Here is a 15,451-nt window from a genome sequence, read left to right on the forward strand (position 1 = left end):
GGAACAGCCTCAGGTATTAACCTCAACACTGCCATCCATCATCTTTGAAAAAGGAAATCTAACTGACCTGGAACTCACCAGTTAAAGTGAGACTAGCTGAGCAGTGAGCTTCAGCAACCTTATGGTCTCTTTCTCCTTGGTGCTGGGATTACAAGTGTGCACCACTGTGCCCAACATCTTTAAATGTGGATTCTGTGGGCCGAAATCAGGTCTTCATGCCCGGAAAAACAGGCACATTACTGTTGTCCATTCATCCCAGACTCTCAGTTTGCTTTTGTCAGAGCTTAGGAGGGGAGGGCATGCTGTGAAGGCCGCTGGGGAAACAAAGCAAAGCGAGAGGGAAAACACTGACTCTCAAGCACCTTGAATGAGGTACCCTTGCTGACTGTAAAGTTGATATAGGCCAGAGGCAGCTTTCTTAGAAAACATTCTGTGTGAATTAACAGTATTTCAGGTTTTGTGCAGCACAGGCCACTGTGGGAGCAATTTCGCTTTGCCCTGCGGCATGGGGAGCAGCAAAGGTGGTGCCCTTGAAAATGGGTGTGGTTCCCTCCAGGAGAACTTCCCAGACAGTGTAAATTTCATGAGTTTCAAGTCTCTATAGGATTCTATAACCTTTAAGATTCCCCACCCCACCCCATTAGTAAATGTAGCATCACTCTTGTTTGATGGCTGAACAAAAACAATTAGACATTGGTCAGGAGTTAACTAGCTAGCCACAGATCCTCAGTCTCTAGGGTGGCCACTAGGAGTTTGGGTGGTTGAGTCCATCACTCATCACGGAGCTCACATGAAGCCCTGTTATGCACTCCTGCCTCACATGCAGTTCCCTCAGCGTTTGACCCTCACTCCCAGCCCATAGAGATTTCCACAAAGCAGAAATGTCTGCATGATTTTTTCTGATATTACAGGGCACATCTGGGGGCTTGTTTTCTCAAAAGAAAATGAAATGACTCTAGTGACTATTTGGTCTTGAAATGGTTTAATTTAGTCTTTTTTTTCCCCCCTTCATTCCCTTACCCTTTCTCCATAACAGAAATTAACATAAAAATTCCTTCTGGCTAAATTCCCAATGCATTTTCACAGTGAGCATTTTCCGAAGTGGAAATTAGGGGCTTCCTCTCGGATTTCATCGGGGATGTGAAATGGTGTAGCTCACAGGGATGGAGAACTCAGGCCCATTCATGAATTAATGCATGCTGGTAAGGGGGCCGTCTGCAGCCTAGTGCATAGTAAGGTCTACTTCTACTCCCTCCACCTCTTCATCTCTAGCCTCCCACTCCTCAGTGTTTGTCTAGCTGAATCTGATGATCATGAACAGCACTGAAACCTCACAAAGACTCTACAGTCCAGCGCATCGGGAGGAGACATCTGGGAAAGGAGCAGGCTTCTGTCTACCTCTAGTCCTAGCCATCTGGTTCCCAAAGCAACCTTGGGTTCTTCATTCTGATTATCTAAGCTGCCAATCTAGATAAGTCTGTTTGCCTTTACTACCAGCCCTATCAGTCTGTGTGTGTGTCTGTCTATCTATCATCTGTCTGTGTGCCCGTCTGTCTATCATCTATCATCTATCATCTATCTGCCATTTTATTATTTGTTGTCTTACTTAGGAAACATGATAACCAAAACAACCTGGGGAGGAAATAGTTCATTTTGCTCACAGTTCCATATAACAGTTCATCAGGAAGAACAGTGAGGGTAGGAACTCACCCACGGCAGGAACCTGGAGGCAGGAGCTGACACAGAGGCCATGGAGGAGTGCTGCTTACTGGCTGGCTTCTCATGGCTTGTTCAGCCTGCTTCGTTACAGAACCCCGGATAACCATTCCAGGGATGGCTCCACCCACAATGGACTGGATCTTATGGAGGCATTCTCTCAATTGAGGCATCATCCTCTCTCATGGCTCTAGCTCATGTCAGGTTGACATAAAGCTAGCCAGTACTTATCTGATCTGATTAGAATAAGTATAGCCCTATAGACTCAAGTGTTTGATTGCTTGTCTCATAGGGATCAGCATATTAGAAGGTGTTGGAGTAGAGGAGCAGAAGTGGTCTTGTTGGAGGAAGTGTGTCATTATCTCTCTCTCTCTCTCTCTCTCTCTGTCTCTCTCTCGTGTGTGTGTGTGTGTGTGTGTGTGTGTGTGTGTGTGTGTGGCTTTGAGGTCTCCTATGCTCAAGCTATGCCCACTGTGATGCACAGTCTGCTTCTGCTGTCTATGGATCAAGATGTTGAACTCTCAGCTCTTTCTCCAGCACCATGTCTACCTGGACTGCTGCCATTCTTCCCACCATGATGATAATGGGTAAATCTCTGGAACTGTATGCTATTCCCAAATAAATGTTTTCTTTTATAAGAGTTGCCTTAGCCGTAGTGTGTCTTCACAGCAATAAAATTCTAACTAAGACACCATCTATCTATAATCTATCAATCATCAATCTTTTTATCACCTATCTATTATTTATAGATCATCTATCTATCTATCTATCTATCTATCTATCTATCTATCTATCAGTTTACTTAATCTTACCCTTGGGATGTCAGGTATCTATGGTCTGATAACTATGAGATTATGCACAATATAATTTCTGCAGCAAATTACGGGAGCTACAGGAGGAAAGAAATCACATGATAATGATTAAAATTACAGTTCTTTTAGATCAGCTAGATCTAAGTTTGAGTCTTTGTTCCTCTGCTTAGAGGCCAATGTGGACTTTGGGAATAATGTCTGAGTCCCTGTGTCTCTGCATAGGCTGAGGAAGCATCTACAGGGCATTCAGTAAAAACCATGCAGTTTAGAAGATCGTCCTTCCCCTTTGTTTTTGCTCTGAACATTTGCTGACCTGCTACTTTGCTTCCAAAGACAGAATAAAAAGTAAATATGCAAAATGGAAGGTCTTACCCTCAGCTAAGAAAGATAGAGAAGAGTCAGATATGGTCAGCAATGCCTGTGTATGTGAGGATGGGGGTGGGGGGAGGGGTATGAAGGGAGGAAGAGGAGAGGAGAGAGGAGAGAGGGAGGAGGAGGGGGAGGGAGAGGCAGAGAGAGGGGGGTGAGGGAGGGAGAGAGGGATCGGGAGGAAGGAGGGAGGAAGGAGGAAGAGAGAGAGAGAGAGAGAGAGAGAGAGAGAGAGAGAGAGAGAGAGAGAGAATGAGAATCAGCCAGCTGGGGTGCTGTTTCTGAAGACTGTGGAGCCTCTAGGAGGTTAGGCTTGGTGGGCAGAGAATGGGTCACTGCCTGCACCTTTGAATGGATCTGCTGAAGCCCCATTCTCTGCTTCCTGGTTTGCCTATAAGTGAAAATCATAACACCATGGTGTCACTGGTACAGCCCAGGCCACTGCTACACCTGCTCACATTGGCAGACTGACCCCTCTGAGACTGTCAACTCTTTTGTCTCTCCTTCAGTTGTTTCCCTAGCATATTTTGTCTGGGAAACAAGGAAGTCATGAATACAGAGCTCACTGGCAAAGCTGAGGATGTTAAAGAAAACAGTGTTCAACCTGAGTACCAAAGGACAGATAGAAACTCTGTCCAAGTAGTCAAGAGTGGGGTTATAGTCTCACGGCAGGGATGGGGGAAGATTCTGCTTTTGCTAGAACTTAAGGTGGGGTAGGTGAAGGAGGTGTCACAGTGACTCTGAGGAATGAAGATGCCAAAGAGGCTGACTGGCTTTTCATGCTCAGCAGACTTTTGCAATATGAGAAAAAGCAGAATGTAAACGGAGAAGACGATGGCTTTCCCACCTCCGAGTGTGGGAGAACTAGAGGAGAGCTGATATAGACACCCAGAGGTAGCTCAGCCACTGTCACTGTGTCCTGCCATCACAAAAGTCGCCAGACAAGTCCATGATTCAGCAGATATCTGACAAAGCAAGACCAACAATCCTTCATCTCAGCCCAGGATGGAGCTTGCTTCCTACCAACGCTCCTTCCCCTTAAACTAGTCTTCTGCAGGGTTTCAATCCGCAGTTGCCTAGCCTTTACTCCCGTCGACCCTCTCAACATGGGGAGGCAAGGGGACCTGGGGCCTAAAGATGGGGATTTCCAGGGAGGAAGAAAGCTGGTGGTCTAAGATTTCTATGCTTTGCAGCTATAGAAACAAAAGCTGCGACCCATAAAGAGGGAAACTGCATCTTTAATGCTGTTGCGTCCTGGGTCTGTTTTTAGGAGCAGAAACCAAGGCACCCGATTGTGGCTTTTCCGGGCTTTCTGCGAGCAGAATCCAGTTAGGGGCCTAGCTAGAAGTTGAGCCAGAAAGGGTCCTCTGTGTGTGTGTGTGTGTGTGTGTGTGTGTGTGTGTGTGTGTGTGTGTGTGTTTTCTTCATGGTTTAGGTGCCTGGGGAACGGTAACCCCAGAGTAACTAAGCTGCAGCCTGCTGGATCTCCTCCCATATCGGCCCAGTAAGCAGGGTGGAAGCTGGCTTCCTTTCCAGCTTGCCTAGGCTTGGTTCCAGCAGCACCGCTGCTTCTCCCAGCCCTAGGTGCTCGCCTTCCCTCCTCCCTTAGCAACTGGGAGTCTGTGGACGCCATCAAGTAGCAACCGGGAGGCTGCAGGGAGCCCGGGTGAGGAAGGGCGGAGCCCAGCCCAGGTGCCCCGAATCCCCGCCACTGCAGCGCAAAGCCACCGCTAGCCGCATCTGCACCTGCAGCGGGGTCCGAAAAGGATTCTGCAAAAATGAGCCATTCTCACCCCGCTGGGTAAGTGACAACTGGCTTTGCCTAGCTGTGGCAGGTGGCGGCTCCAGCCAGCGGCTCTCTTCCTCCTCCCTCCTGCTGCGGAGCTCTGGGAGGGGGAGGGAGAACTGGGGAGAGAAAAAAAAAAAAAAAACATACACAGATTCTAGGTTGCAGGAGGATGGCAGAAATCCCAGGCGTCCTATCTCCTCCCTACCCATCCTCACTTCTTCATAACATTCACCACTCTTGAAATTCTCAGCCTGGAAAGACAGGAAAGACAGGAAAAATGGATGTGAAAATCGCGTACAATACGCAGGGACGGATATCAGCTGGGATGAATGTCCCTCAGTCTGGAACAAAAGTGTTTAAATGCTAAAGTAGAAGTTACTGAGATACGCATTTGTTGGGAGATTCAAGACAGAGATAAATTCTCTCTCTGGCCTGCATACAAAGGAAAGGTCGTTTATTTGTCTAGGAAGGCCTCCTTGTAGGAGGGAGGCACCTTATGTCAGAATGTATCTTCCCAGTTGCAGAGGCACCATAATGTGTTCTTTCGAACCACCCGGGCCCAGGAAAGTGGTATGTCCGGAAAGATCAAGGAACGAGGTGCCCACACAGGCAGACAGCGTCTGTGGATATGGTGACTCCTCAGAAGGCATATTAGCCATATTCCATACATAAGAGACACTGATCAATCTTTGTTGGTTATTACACAAATCCACCTGCCTTTTGAATTAAGTGTGCAACACACATTAGGTCAGCTTTTGTTACCATGTATCTAGCCAACAGAACACCCCCCTCCCTTCTCTGGTTTTGCAAGTTAATTTGAAGATGCCTTTCAGTTTCCTTTTTTTACATGTTAAGGAGCAGAGGATTGGCACAGGGCATCCTCTTTAGGATCGTTTGAGGTTGGTGGTGTCTGAGACAACACATTCATTATTGCTCTCAGGATCTTCAGTCAAACCTGAAGATTTCACTTTTTAACCGGTTCTCCCAGGGAGAGGACAAGAAATAGTAATGTTTGAACGTCCAGAGTCCTGTAAGGTGTCCTGCTGGAAGGGAAGGTGGGTTCAGAACATTTTGGAAAGTGAGGGCACCTATGCTAAATTGAATTTTGGTGCTTTAATGATTTGCTGCTGAGTTTCTGAGCAATTGTTGTTGGCCATGGGTCCCTTGGGATGGGAATAATATGTTTTCTGCAGATGCTGTTGGCACTTTGTCTGAATCCAGGAAAATGAATGTGTCAGTCACGGTCTCTTCCTATGTTTGTCAAGTTTTTGGCTAAGTTAGAACCCGGTTGTTCCATTTAATCATTTATGTGAAAATACAGGCAGACCTGCAGTTGCTTATTAAACTGTGCCAAGATTAAGATTTCAGAAACCGAAGTCAAAATTTTCTGAAGCTCCATTAGTTCTGAGCACATGGGGGAAGGGGACGGGATAAACGTGTACGCTCTGCAGTACTGTTCAAGGGTGATGTGGGCTCGGCCCACACATCCTGCACTAAGAGGCAAAGCTTCTTCAAATATCAGCTCCATGCCTTATATGACATGTTTCTCTGTATCTAGGACTGTCCAGGGTAAGGGGGAGCTCAAGAATCGCTGGTTGAATGAGTGGTGCTGGATGATAGGGCATGCGGTCACCAAAGGAAAAAAAAATCCCTTTTAGAGCAGACATTAAATACTTAGGTGAGCCAGGTTCCATTCTGGTGTAGACACGAGAAACCTCCCTGATTGCGCATTCAGAGGCTCTAACGACTGAGATCTCTACAGACACGAAGATTAGGATTGGGAGGTTTCTAAAGGTGCTACAGTTTGGAAGGGCCAGGGCCGAAACATAAAGCCAGCATCTCTGGTCAGCTTGGACCCCTCATCATCCCACTCAATAGTCTAATAGACCTGAGCACGGATGTGCAGAGAACTCGCTCAGATCATGTCAACATCTGCTGAATCACAGACATTGTGACCAGATATTACTATAGAGGGTGGCTATATTAAATTTTTTAATAGTGCCGGTGTAAGTGTGCTGTGACTAGTTTATAAAAATAATACGCGGGCTGCAGGGCTTTAAATCCCATCACTTGAAAAGCAGAACTGGGCAGGTCTCTATGATCTCAAGACAAATGCTGTGGACATAATGAGCTCCAGGCCAGCCAAGGCTACACGGTCACAAGGGAATAAACAAACAAGCAGAAACGATGGGCAGAGATGAATTTAGTCTACATGCCTTAAACCTCACCCAATGACAAAAGCATTCAAATGGATAAAAGTCTCCCTCCAACACCCCCCTCAAATAAAAGGGGTAATTATTTCTCTTGTTTATGCTACCATTTGGAAATAGTAAAAGTTTGAGTAGCAAATAAAAGGCTTCATCAAAGCAGAATGCCTTCTTCGTCCTGACTGAGGCAGTTGGTAATTATCCCATCTTAAAGATAAAATAAAGTGCAGTTTTGCAATAAACCCGGCAGCGTGCGTCTGAACTTCCTCCTGCTGTAGAGCTGTATAGTAGCGGCCAATGCCGTCTTCTGGCTCCCCCACCCCCACCCCCGAGTTGCTCATCATCAAACACTGGATCTCAAAAGCACACAGGCCCCTGTTGCAGGCTTTGTTCAGATGGAGTTTGGGAGTAAAATCAAAATGGTCCTAGAAAGTCTTCCAAAGATAACAGAGACTTCAAGGTTCAGCTGCCTCTCCTTTTGGTGCCAACTATGAGACACCATTGCCAGTTCTACTGTCTGAAATAAAAGTCGTTTTGTTTTTTTTAGAGTGAACAGGTCCAATTCACAGTCCCTCCAGTTTACTGGGTCCCACCCACTTCGCTGTTTGTGCATGGGTTTGCTGGGCACTCTGCCTCCGGACGCAATGGGGAATGGGGACTCTTCCATCGGCCGGCTTAGAATAAAACCATATAGCCCTTTCTTCGTGCCCATCACTGAATCCACCGGGGTTTGGCTCCCCATCTGAGAGACCCACTTGACTGAGAAGAGCCATCAAATATACATCTTTGAGTTAAGAGGAGGGAAAAGTTAGACTCCATGACAAGGAAAAATGCAGAAGACGTAGCTTTGAAGTGTTGTACTCTCTGATAATTCTGTATACCATCAGTTGTGCACCTTCAGAGAGTAGGTACATTCCCTGGTGATGCTGTAATCCACCATAGATGTGTCCTGCTGTAATCCACCATAGATGTGTCCTGCTGTAATCTACCATAGATGTGTCCCGCTGTAATCCACCATAGATGATGTGTCCCACTGTAATCCACCATAGATGTGCCCCGCTGTAATCCACCATAGATGTGTCCTGCTGTAATCCACCATAGATGTGTCCTGCTGTAATCTACCATAGATGTGTCCCGCTGTAATCCACCATAGATGTGTCCTGCTGTAATCTACCATAGATGTGTCCCGCTGTAATCCACCATAGATGATGTGTCCCACTGTAATCCACCATAGATGTGCCCCGCTGTAATCCACCATAGATGTGTCCTGCTGTAATCCACCATAGATGTGTCCCACTGTAATCCACCATAGATGATGTGTCCCACTGTAATCCACCATAGATGTATCCATTACATGCTTGAGCAGCCTTTGGGGTCTTTCCCATCAACCTGAATAACCCAGCCCTCCTCAGAAGATTCTAGTTCACTGCTCATGCCTGTCCCTCAAATCATCTCTTTGATGCAGAATTTCAGAGTTGGCTATTTTTAAATATTTGAATGTGTTTGGCAGTTTTCCCGATGGCCAACATTGCTACCTTGAGGAAGCAAGTTGGTCCCAGTTGATGGTTGGGTTTAACAGGTAGGTGCACTAGTCCTGGCTTGTCCTCTGATCGTCTATGCTACAGGTCTCTTCTTTTCTTTCTTTTTTTCTTTTTTCTTTTTCTTTTTTTTAGTATAGATGCCATGACTCTACCTTACATGGAAAAAGCCCATTCATACAAAGAGATGGAAAGGGAGGGGTGTTTGTTTTGGTAATAATAATGCTTAGAATTCCTTCAGGGCTGACTATCAAAACCTCAGTCACCCGTCACCAGAAATATTCCTTCTAATGGCTCCCCAGAGAGTTCAGCTGCTTCTGATGCAATGGGTTGGAAGCTATTGGCTTTCTAATCAGACTTGTTGCCCAGCACGGAAGGTGTTTGATGTAGCAACATCTAGACTATACCTCAGATTGTCCCTTCACACTTCTGCTTTCCTAAGCTCCATGTTCCCCAGTGGGGTACCAGAGAGTGAGGGGCACCTCCGTTTCATGGAAGCAGAAGGGTGTTTATAATTTATAGTGGGGCAGGTGTGAGGGCGTAGGAATCAGTATTACTGAAAAGGCATTTTACAGAAGTTTCCTTTTAAAGAAGCACAGGAGGAAGTTAAGGAGTAGACGTCCGTTGAAGCTAGCCTTCTCGAGTGTCTTCAGGAAAGTCTTTTATGGCATCCTGGGACTGTGTGAATCCAAGTTTGCAAACTGGTTTAGAGACCAGGGCCACCCTGCTCCTTTCTGTTCTCTGAGCCTCTGCTTGGGAAGACAGAACAGAGAGACTGAGTGTTCTTCAGGATATTTGGACAGAAAGGGAAGGTAGAGCCTTTCTGACAGGACTCTTAACACAGCACCCAATTAATCTAATCCTGAGGGAGCATGTGTATCTTTAAGCCTTCAAATTTGTAAGTGAACAGCGTGATTCGAATGATCTTTGGCTTTAGGTGAATAATTCTGTTGGTGTTAGGATTTTAGGGTTCTGGAAAGTCATTTCTCTTGAAAACCTCAAACACTGTAGTTAGTTTCCAGTCTTCTGCGACTCATTTCGATACAGACCAAGACATATGGTATGGAGTGAGAACCATGGGCTCCTTGAGCATCTTAACCCCACTGCACAGATTACAGAATACTACACTGTATGTGACGATTTCATAAATACCAAGTTTAAAGGGAAACTCTCACATTTAAGTGGCACTAAAATCAGCACAAAGAAGTAGAACACACACTACAGCATCCCAAGTTCTGGGAGTGTCATTTTTCTTCAGATTGTAAATTCCCAAATGGTTTGACTGTGTGCATAATGTACTACAAATAGCAGAACAGTTGGCTAACTCAAGGAAAACTCTCAACTAGCAAGGATGTATAGTGAGCAGACATACATTTGTACTTTGTATTCAAGCGCATTGTTTAAGGTAAATATATTTGAATCGTTATTCTTTATTTTTTGCACAAGCAGCCAGCTGTCCAAATGGTCTTGGATATTGAGGTTGTGCAGTGTCCCCAGACTTGAGTATGTCAACACACTTTCCCTAGTTGTTTTCTCCCTTCCCTTAGCTTGTTTTGCTTTATTGTCCGAGTGAAGCATATGAAAAATGACTGAGTAGTGACTTATGCACAGAACCCCATGCCGGGTTTACAGGTTAAGCAATTTTCAGAAACTTGTACCTTCATCTAAAACAGTCAAGCAGAATATCCCAGCTTCGGAAAACATGTTCTATTTTTTTTTCTCTCTTTTCTCCCACAAATCCAGAAAGGAGACAACATATCCTTCACTGGCAACATTGTTGCTACTTGGCCCAAAGTAACTCAGCTGGGAGCTTGACTCTTTGCAGTAAAGTGTATTCTGCAGAAAGAGGAGGGGATGTGACGAGCTGAACAGAGTGCTTTGAAAAGTCATGCTTTACTGTGATTCTGCTGGTGTTAGGATTTTAGGCTTCTGGAAAATTGTTACCAAATCACTGCTTGTATAGTGAGCCTCAGGAAATAAACATTAACAGTGAACAACCCTGGAACACGGAGAGACAATGGTCTGGTTTCTTTAATAGTTTCTTATTCTCCTGTGAGTCCTCTCTGATCCTTGCTCCCCCTCCCTGTCTCCTTCCTGTGGCTGACTCTTGGTCTGCGGGTGGCTGCTGTGGTGTGGCGGTTCATCTACTCTAACTTGCGTGGCTTCCATATTGTGCAGCGGTGGACTGCAAAAGGTGTCCTGGTTCCTGGTTGAGCTAAGGTTTGAAACCCCGGTGTCCCTAAGGGACAGTAGGCGTTTCCCTAAACTCCCAGGAAACTAGGCTCCTGTCACATAGCTACAACCCACCACAGACCGCTGTAGAGAGGTTTGTGACCATCAGCACCCCAAGCCCTCCCATATGTAGATAAGATATCCCCAAGCTCTCAGACCAAGCCAATAGGAAGTACCTACCATCAGACCCTGACCCACCCCCAAACTGTATATAAGAATCCTATCCAGAAGGAAAAAAGGTGTGCAAGAATTACTCCCTCATCTGGGAGCTTCCATGATAAGAGCAGTAACACTGCCTCTTGAGGAAGAGATCAGCTCTCCTGAAATCACCACCAGAAGCTCCCCTGCCCTTCTCGCTGGCTAGCCAGCCTTCTTCTGGCTCAGGCCTTCTGACATCTTGGAGCAACCGAAAAGGCTGGGCAGCAGCAAAGTGGAGGTGCCCTTGAACCCTTCACATGAACCCTGGCACCTGGCCTCCAGTAATAGGCCCACACCATATGATTTTCTCTTTTAGCACAGCTGCCAGCATAGATGTGGGAGGGTCCAGAGGGTTTGTCTTACTCAGGGTTTGTATTCCTGCACAAATCAAGCATGTTGGGTAGGAAAGTTTATTCTTCTTACACTTTCAATTTGCTGTTCATCACCAAAGGAAGTCAGGACTGGAGCCCAAGCAGGTCAGGAAGCAGGGGCTGATGCTGAGGCCATGGAGGGATGTTACTTACTGGCTTGCTTCCCTTGGCTTGCTCAGCTTGCTTTCTTATAGAACCCAGACCACCAGCCCAGGAATCACACCAGCCCACCCACAGTGGGCTGGGTCCTCCTACCTTGATTACTAATTGAGAAAATGCCTCACAGCTGCATCTCATGGAGGCATTTCTTCAACTGAGGTTCCTTTCTCCGTGATAACTCCAGCTCCGTGACACACAAAACCAGCCAGTACAGGGTTCCTGTGCCATTTCTGATCAGCTGTTAATGGTTACATTCTGTTTGAGAGCATAGAGACTCCAGAATCAAGATATCTAGGTGCTCAAGAAAGACATTCTTAATTTCTATGCCTTACATGGACATTGCCTACAGAAACGGGTCACTGTTCTTATTATTCTGTGGTAGGCTCAGTCCCACACATCTCAGAATGTGACTGTACTTAGAGATAGAGCTTTAAATAAGTAATAGGGTAAGTGATATCAAAGGGCCCCAAAGCAAGCTGACACGTGTCCTTATAATAGATAGACATTAAGACACAGAAGTGCACACATAGAAAGAGGCTCGGAACATTACAGATACAGTGGTCCTTCATGAACCAATGTGGGAAGCTGGCATTGATCTTTCCAAAGTGGCCCTCAGGAGCAATCAACTCCGTAGACATTGGCCCAAAGTTATAGTCTCTTTAGCTTCTGGAAGCACAAGAAGATAAATGCATGTTGTGAAGGACACCTGCCTCTTCTGCGATATGATTTTATGACAGTCTTACTGAGTTAATACACTTGTTTATAATAGCTGAAAGCTTTTATTGCCTGGTCTTAAAAGCTGAAGTAAGTCTTTATAAGAAACGCAGAGTCACAGAAAACAAATGATTGATTGATTATCGGCAGAGTGGTGGCAATGAATGTCTTAGTGTATCTAAATCCTGTAGATCCAGTGCCTTAAAAACAACCCAAATTTACTTCACACAGTTCTAGAGGGTAGGTAGTTCAGGCTGGTAGGTGACATCTGTAGAGGTCAGCTTCTTCACTCACAGGTGGCCTCGTTCTGTCTCTGTCCCCACACTGCCTGCATATCAGGCCCCTTATGGCTACCCCCGCCCCTTTCCTCTTTTTCTATGGTTCTAATCTCATTTGTGAGAAGGCTGAACTCTTTTTTAAACTCTCCCCAGTGTCCCCATTTTCTGATATTGTCACATTGGAAGTTAGGATTTCACCTCATAAATTTGAGCGTACATGTTAAGCCCATGTAGTCCATTATTTAACACACTGATGTTTGAAGCCAAAAGCTCAAAAGGGAGAGATAAGGTCCAAACCCAGCCCAACTTTGAGGAAAACCCCACTGAGGTGAGCTAATGAGGCTAACGGGCCAGTGAGCTCTGCTGGGACACATTATGCCACCTCGGTGGTCAAGTCCCTCCCTATAGGGAGAATGTCTTGTGTACTGTATGGATACATCACCTGTCAATTAAAAAGCCTAAGGCCTATGGCTTAGGCAGAAAGTAGAGGTGAGACATCTGGGAGGAGAAAGAACTCTGGGATAGAGCCAGAGGCTGGAGAGCCATCTTGGGACAATGTGAGGAGCTAGAGGCATGGTACCTCAGCACAGGTAACCAGCCATGTGGTAAAATGTAGGTTAAAATAATTGGGTTATTTTAGTTAAGATCTAGTCAGAGTAGAACCTAGCCATATGGCTAGGCATTTGTAAATATATTTTGCATCTGAGTCTTATTTCTGGGAGCATGGGACTGGGAGCATGAACCAGGGCCTAACTTCAAGACCCCCTATCCTTCAGTGCCTGGTACTGACTGGGATATAAAACCAATCACTTGAAACTGGTGATCCATTCCTCTGTGACGGTTATTATTTTCCTGCCACAGTTATAAACATTTATAAATTAACGAAGATACTGGGGGCAAAATGCTGAAGCGAAAGAAGGCACAGCGGGGAACTAAACAGGCGAAATGAATTGTACAAAGCACTTAGGAAACAGCACTACAAACTGTGTGGGTTTCAAATGGAGTCGGATCACGCTTGATAGTTGCCGTTAATTGGCCGTTCTCTCTGTGAGACGGGCTATATAGCATTTCATATCTGTGGCTATTATGTGCCTTTTGTATTGAGCCGTTCCTCCTCTACACTGCTTGCTTTGAGATATTTACAGTAATATCATCTCTATTGTTTAGGATCCAATAAAAATAATCTGCGGCAAATTAGAAGAACAGAATTAGAAGGAACTTCAAATTGCTGGGTGCGCGGGACACAAGTGGTTTTTAATTTTCCTTCCTCCACTTATCTGTAGTTTGAAATTTCACACTTGGAGATGACAAGAACAAGGGAGAAAAATCAAGGCGCCTTTGAAGCCCTCCCCCCGTCGGTGATTACGGCGAGCATTTTGTTATATTATTTCCACTCCATGTCCCTACTGCTTACCCGTTTTGACAAAACTAGACTCTTTGAAAATCTGTTTCTCAACTGATTTAAAATTATGCCAACACAGCATCGGAGGAGTCTTTCCGTCTCCCACGTAAACTGCAAGCCCTTGTGGTAAGAGGCCACACCTCTCCGTGTCTCTGGGATTTGTAATATCACTGTCACTGTGGTTTAAAATTAGCTCAATGGTTGCTGGAAGCTGGTGTGATAGTTACTTGCTGGACTACTGGGAATAGATTGTAATGGGAGAGGGGAGGGACGGCTCACAGTTTAATGGTATAGGCCATCATGAGAGAGACATCACGGAGGCTGGAGCACGAGGCATTTGGTCATAGGACATCTGTGGCCAGGAAGCAGAGAGCTGTGAGTGTTGGGGCTTGGCTAGGTTCACTTTCCCCCTTTTATGCAGTCCAGCACCTCAGTCCATGATGCTGCCTATGTTGAAGGCGGGGCTTCCCATCATTAATTAGCAGAATTTCCAAACCCTCACAGGGCTTTGTTTCCATAGTGACTCTAAATCCTGTAAAGCTAGCACTCAAGACCGACTATCACACAAACAAGTATTTATTAGGTTCCAAGAGTAGAGTCACTCCCTCAAGTACAGTTCCTGGAGTGTCTGTTGTGTGGTAATGCCACACTCAGGAATTGCTATGGCCTGGAACCTCAGTCTTCAGGAATTCTTCTGAGATCCTGAGATCTTAAAAGGCCCAAATAATAAGTTTGGGGCATGATTTAAAGCCACTGATCCTTGCCGTGCCTTGCCATCCTCAGGGAACTCAGTGATCCCGTGTTAGGAATATCTTTGGCTGCAACCGGGAGAAAGGAAATTAAACAGAGGCTCAGGCCTTGACAAAAGCTATGACTTGTTATATCTGCAGTAAACATTCAGGTGATTAAGAGTCTTGTTAGTATCAGGACTTGGATTGGTTATGTAAGTCGTTATCCCTGCACATTTCTTATTATTTATCTATGGCAGCAAGATATAAAATTAAAGTCAGTCATTGCATTATCATTATTTTTGTAAAACCACCACAAGTAGGAAGGGAAGTGATGGGCCAGGAAAACATTCACAGGATACTTTTAGCATTCTTTTTCTTTCTTTCTTTCTTTTTTTTTTTTTTTTTTTTTTTTTTTTGGTTCTTTTTTTCGGAGCTGGGGACCGAACCCAGGGCCTTGCGCTTCCTAGGCAAGCTACTTTTAGCATTCTTTGTGGTGTGTCTCATCGACCACAATTGCATCTGTGCATATACCAGGCAAGAGTAAGGAAGAGCAAGGGTGAGGTGTTCTGACTCTACTGGGGAGATAGACACAGGAGAAAGGACTGGGAATAGTCTTTCCTGGACAGCTCAATGTCTACCACAGAGCTATTAGTACTGGCTGCCTAAGATTGGGCTTGGATGGTCTGAATTCTGGATTGTCAATCATGCCACAAAGGAGTCACGTGACCCTAAGCAGGTTTTGTGATTGCTCTGACTCCTGACTGTGGGAGGCGCTTGGTTCTCCATGTAACCGCAGTGCATGAGCAGACACAGGTTTCTACAGAACGTCTAGACTTATTTCCTGAGCTGGAAGTAGCATTAAGATAATTAAAGAAGCCGAGAAGACTTTGAAGTGTGGCTGAGACATAAGGAAGACGTCTGAGGAAGCTGTCTCC

At 45.5% G+C, this 15,451-nt stretch overlaps 1 protein-coding gene and 1 long non-coding RNA gene across 5 annotated transcripts in view; one reads left to right on the forward strand and one right to left on the reverse strand.

Moving 5' to 3' along the window:
- The first annotated feature begins 4,191 nt into the window (after nt 1-4,191).
- Nucleotides 4,192-15,451, forward strand: part of Erich3 (glutamate-rich 3) — a 102,047-nt gene continuing 90,787 nt past the window's right edge. For all 4 annotated transcript variants that reach the window (NM_001433090.1, NM_001433091.1, NM_001433092.1 and 1 more), the window contains 1 exon segment: nt 4,192-4,698. In NM_001433090.1, the coding sequence (NP_001420019.1) occupies nt 4,676-4,698 (23 nt within the window). In that variant the 5' untranslated portion in view covers nt 4,192-4,675.
- Nucleotides 14,340-15,451, reverse strand: part of LOC102555516 (uncharacterized) — a 39,470-nt gene continuing 38,358 nt past the window's right edge. Inside the window, exon 6 of the long non-coding RNA XR_015672782.1 lies at nt 14,340-14,603. This is a non-coding gene — a long non-coding RNA (uncharacterized LOC102555516). The remainder of the gene's footprint in view (nt 14,604-15,451) is intronic.

The sequence above is a fragment of the Rattus norvegicus genome, chromosome 2 (genome assembly GCF_021556685.1).
Source record: "Rattus norvegicus strain SHRSP/BbbUtx chromosome 2, alternate assembly SHRSP_T2T, whole genome shotgun sequence".
NCBI classification, from domain to species: Eukaryota; Metazoa; Chordata; class Mammalia; order Rodentia; family Muridae; genus Rattus; species Rattus norvegicus.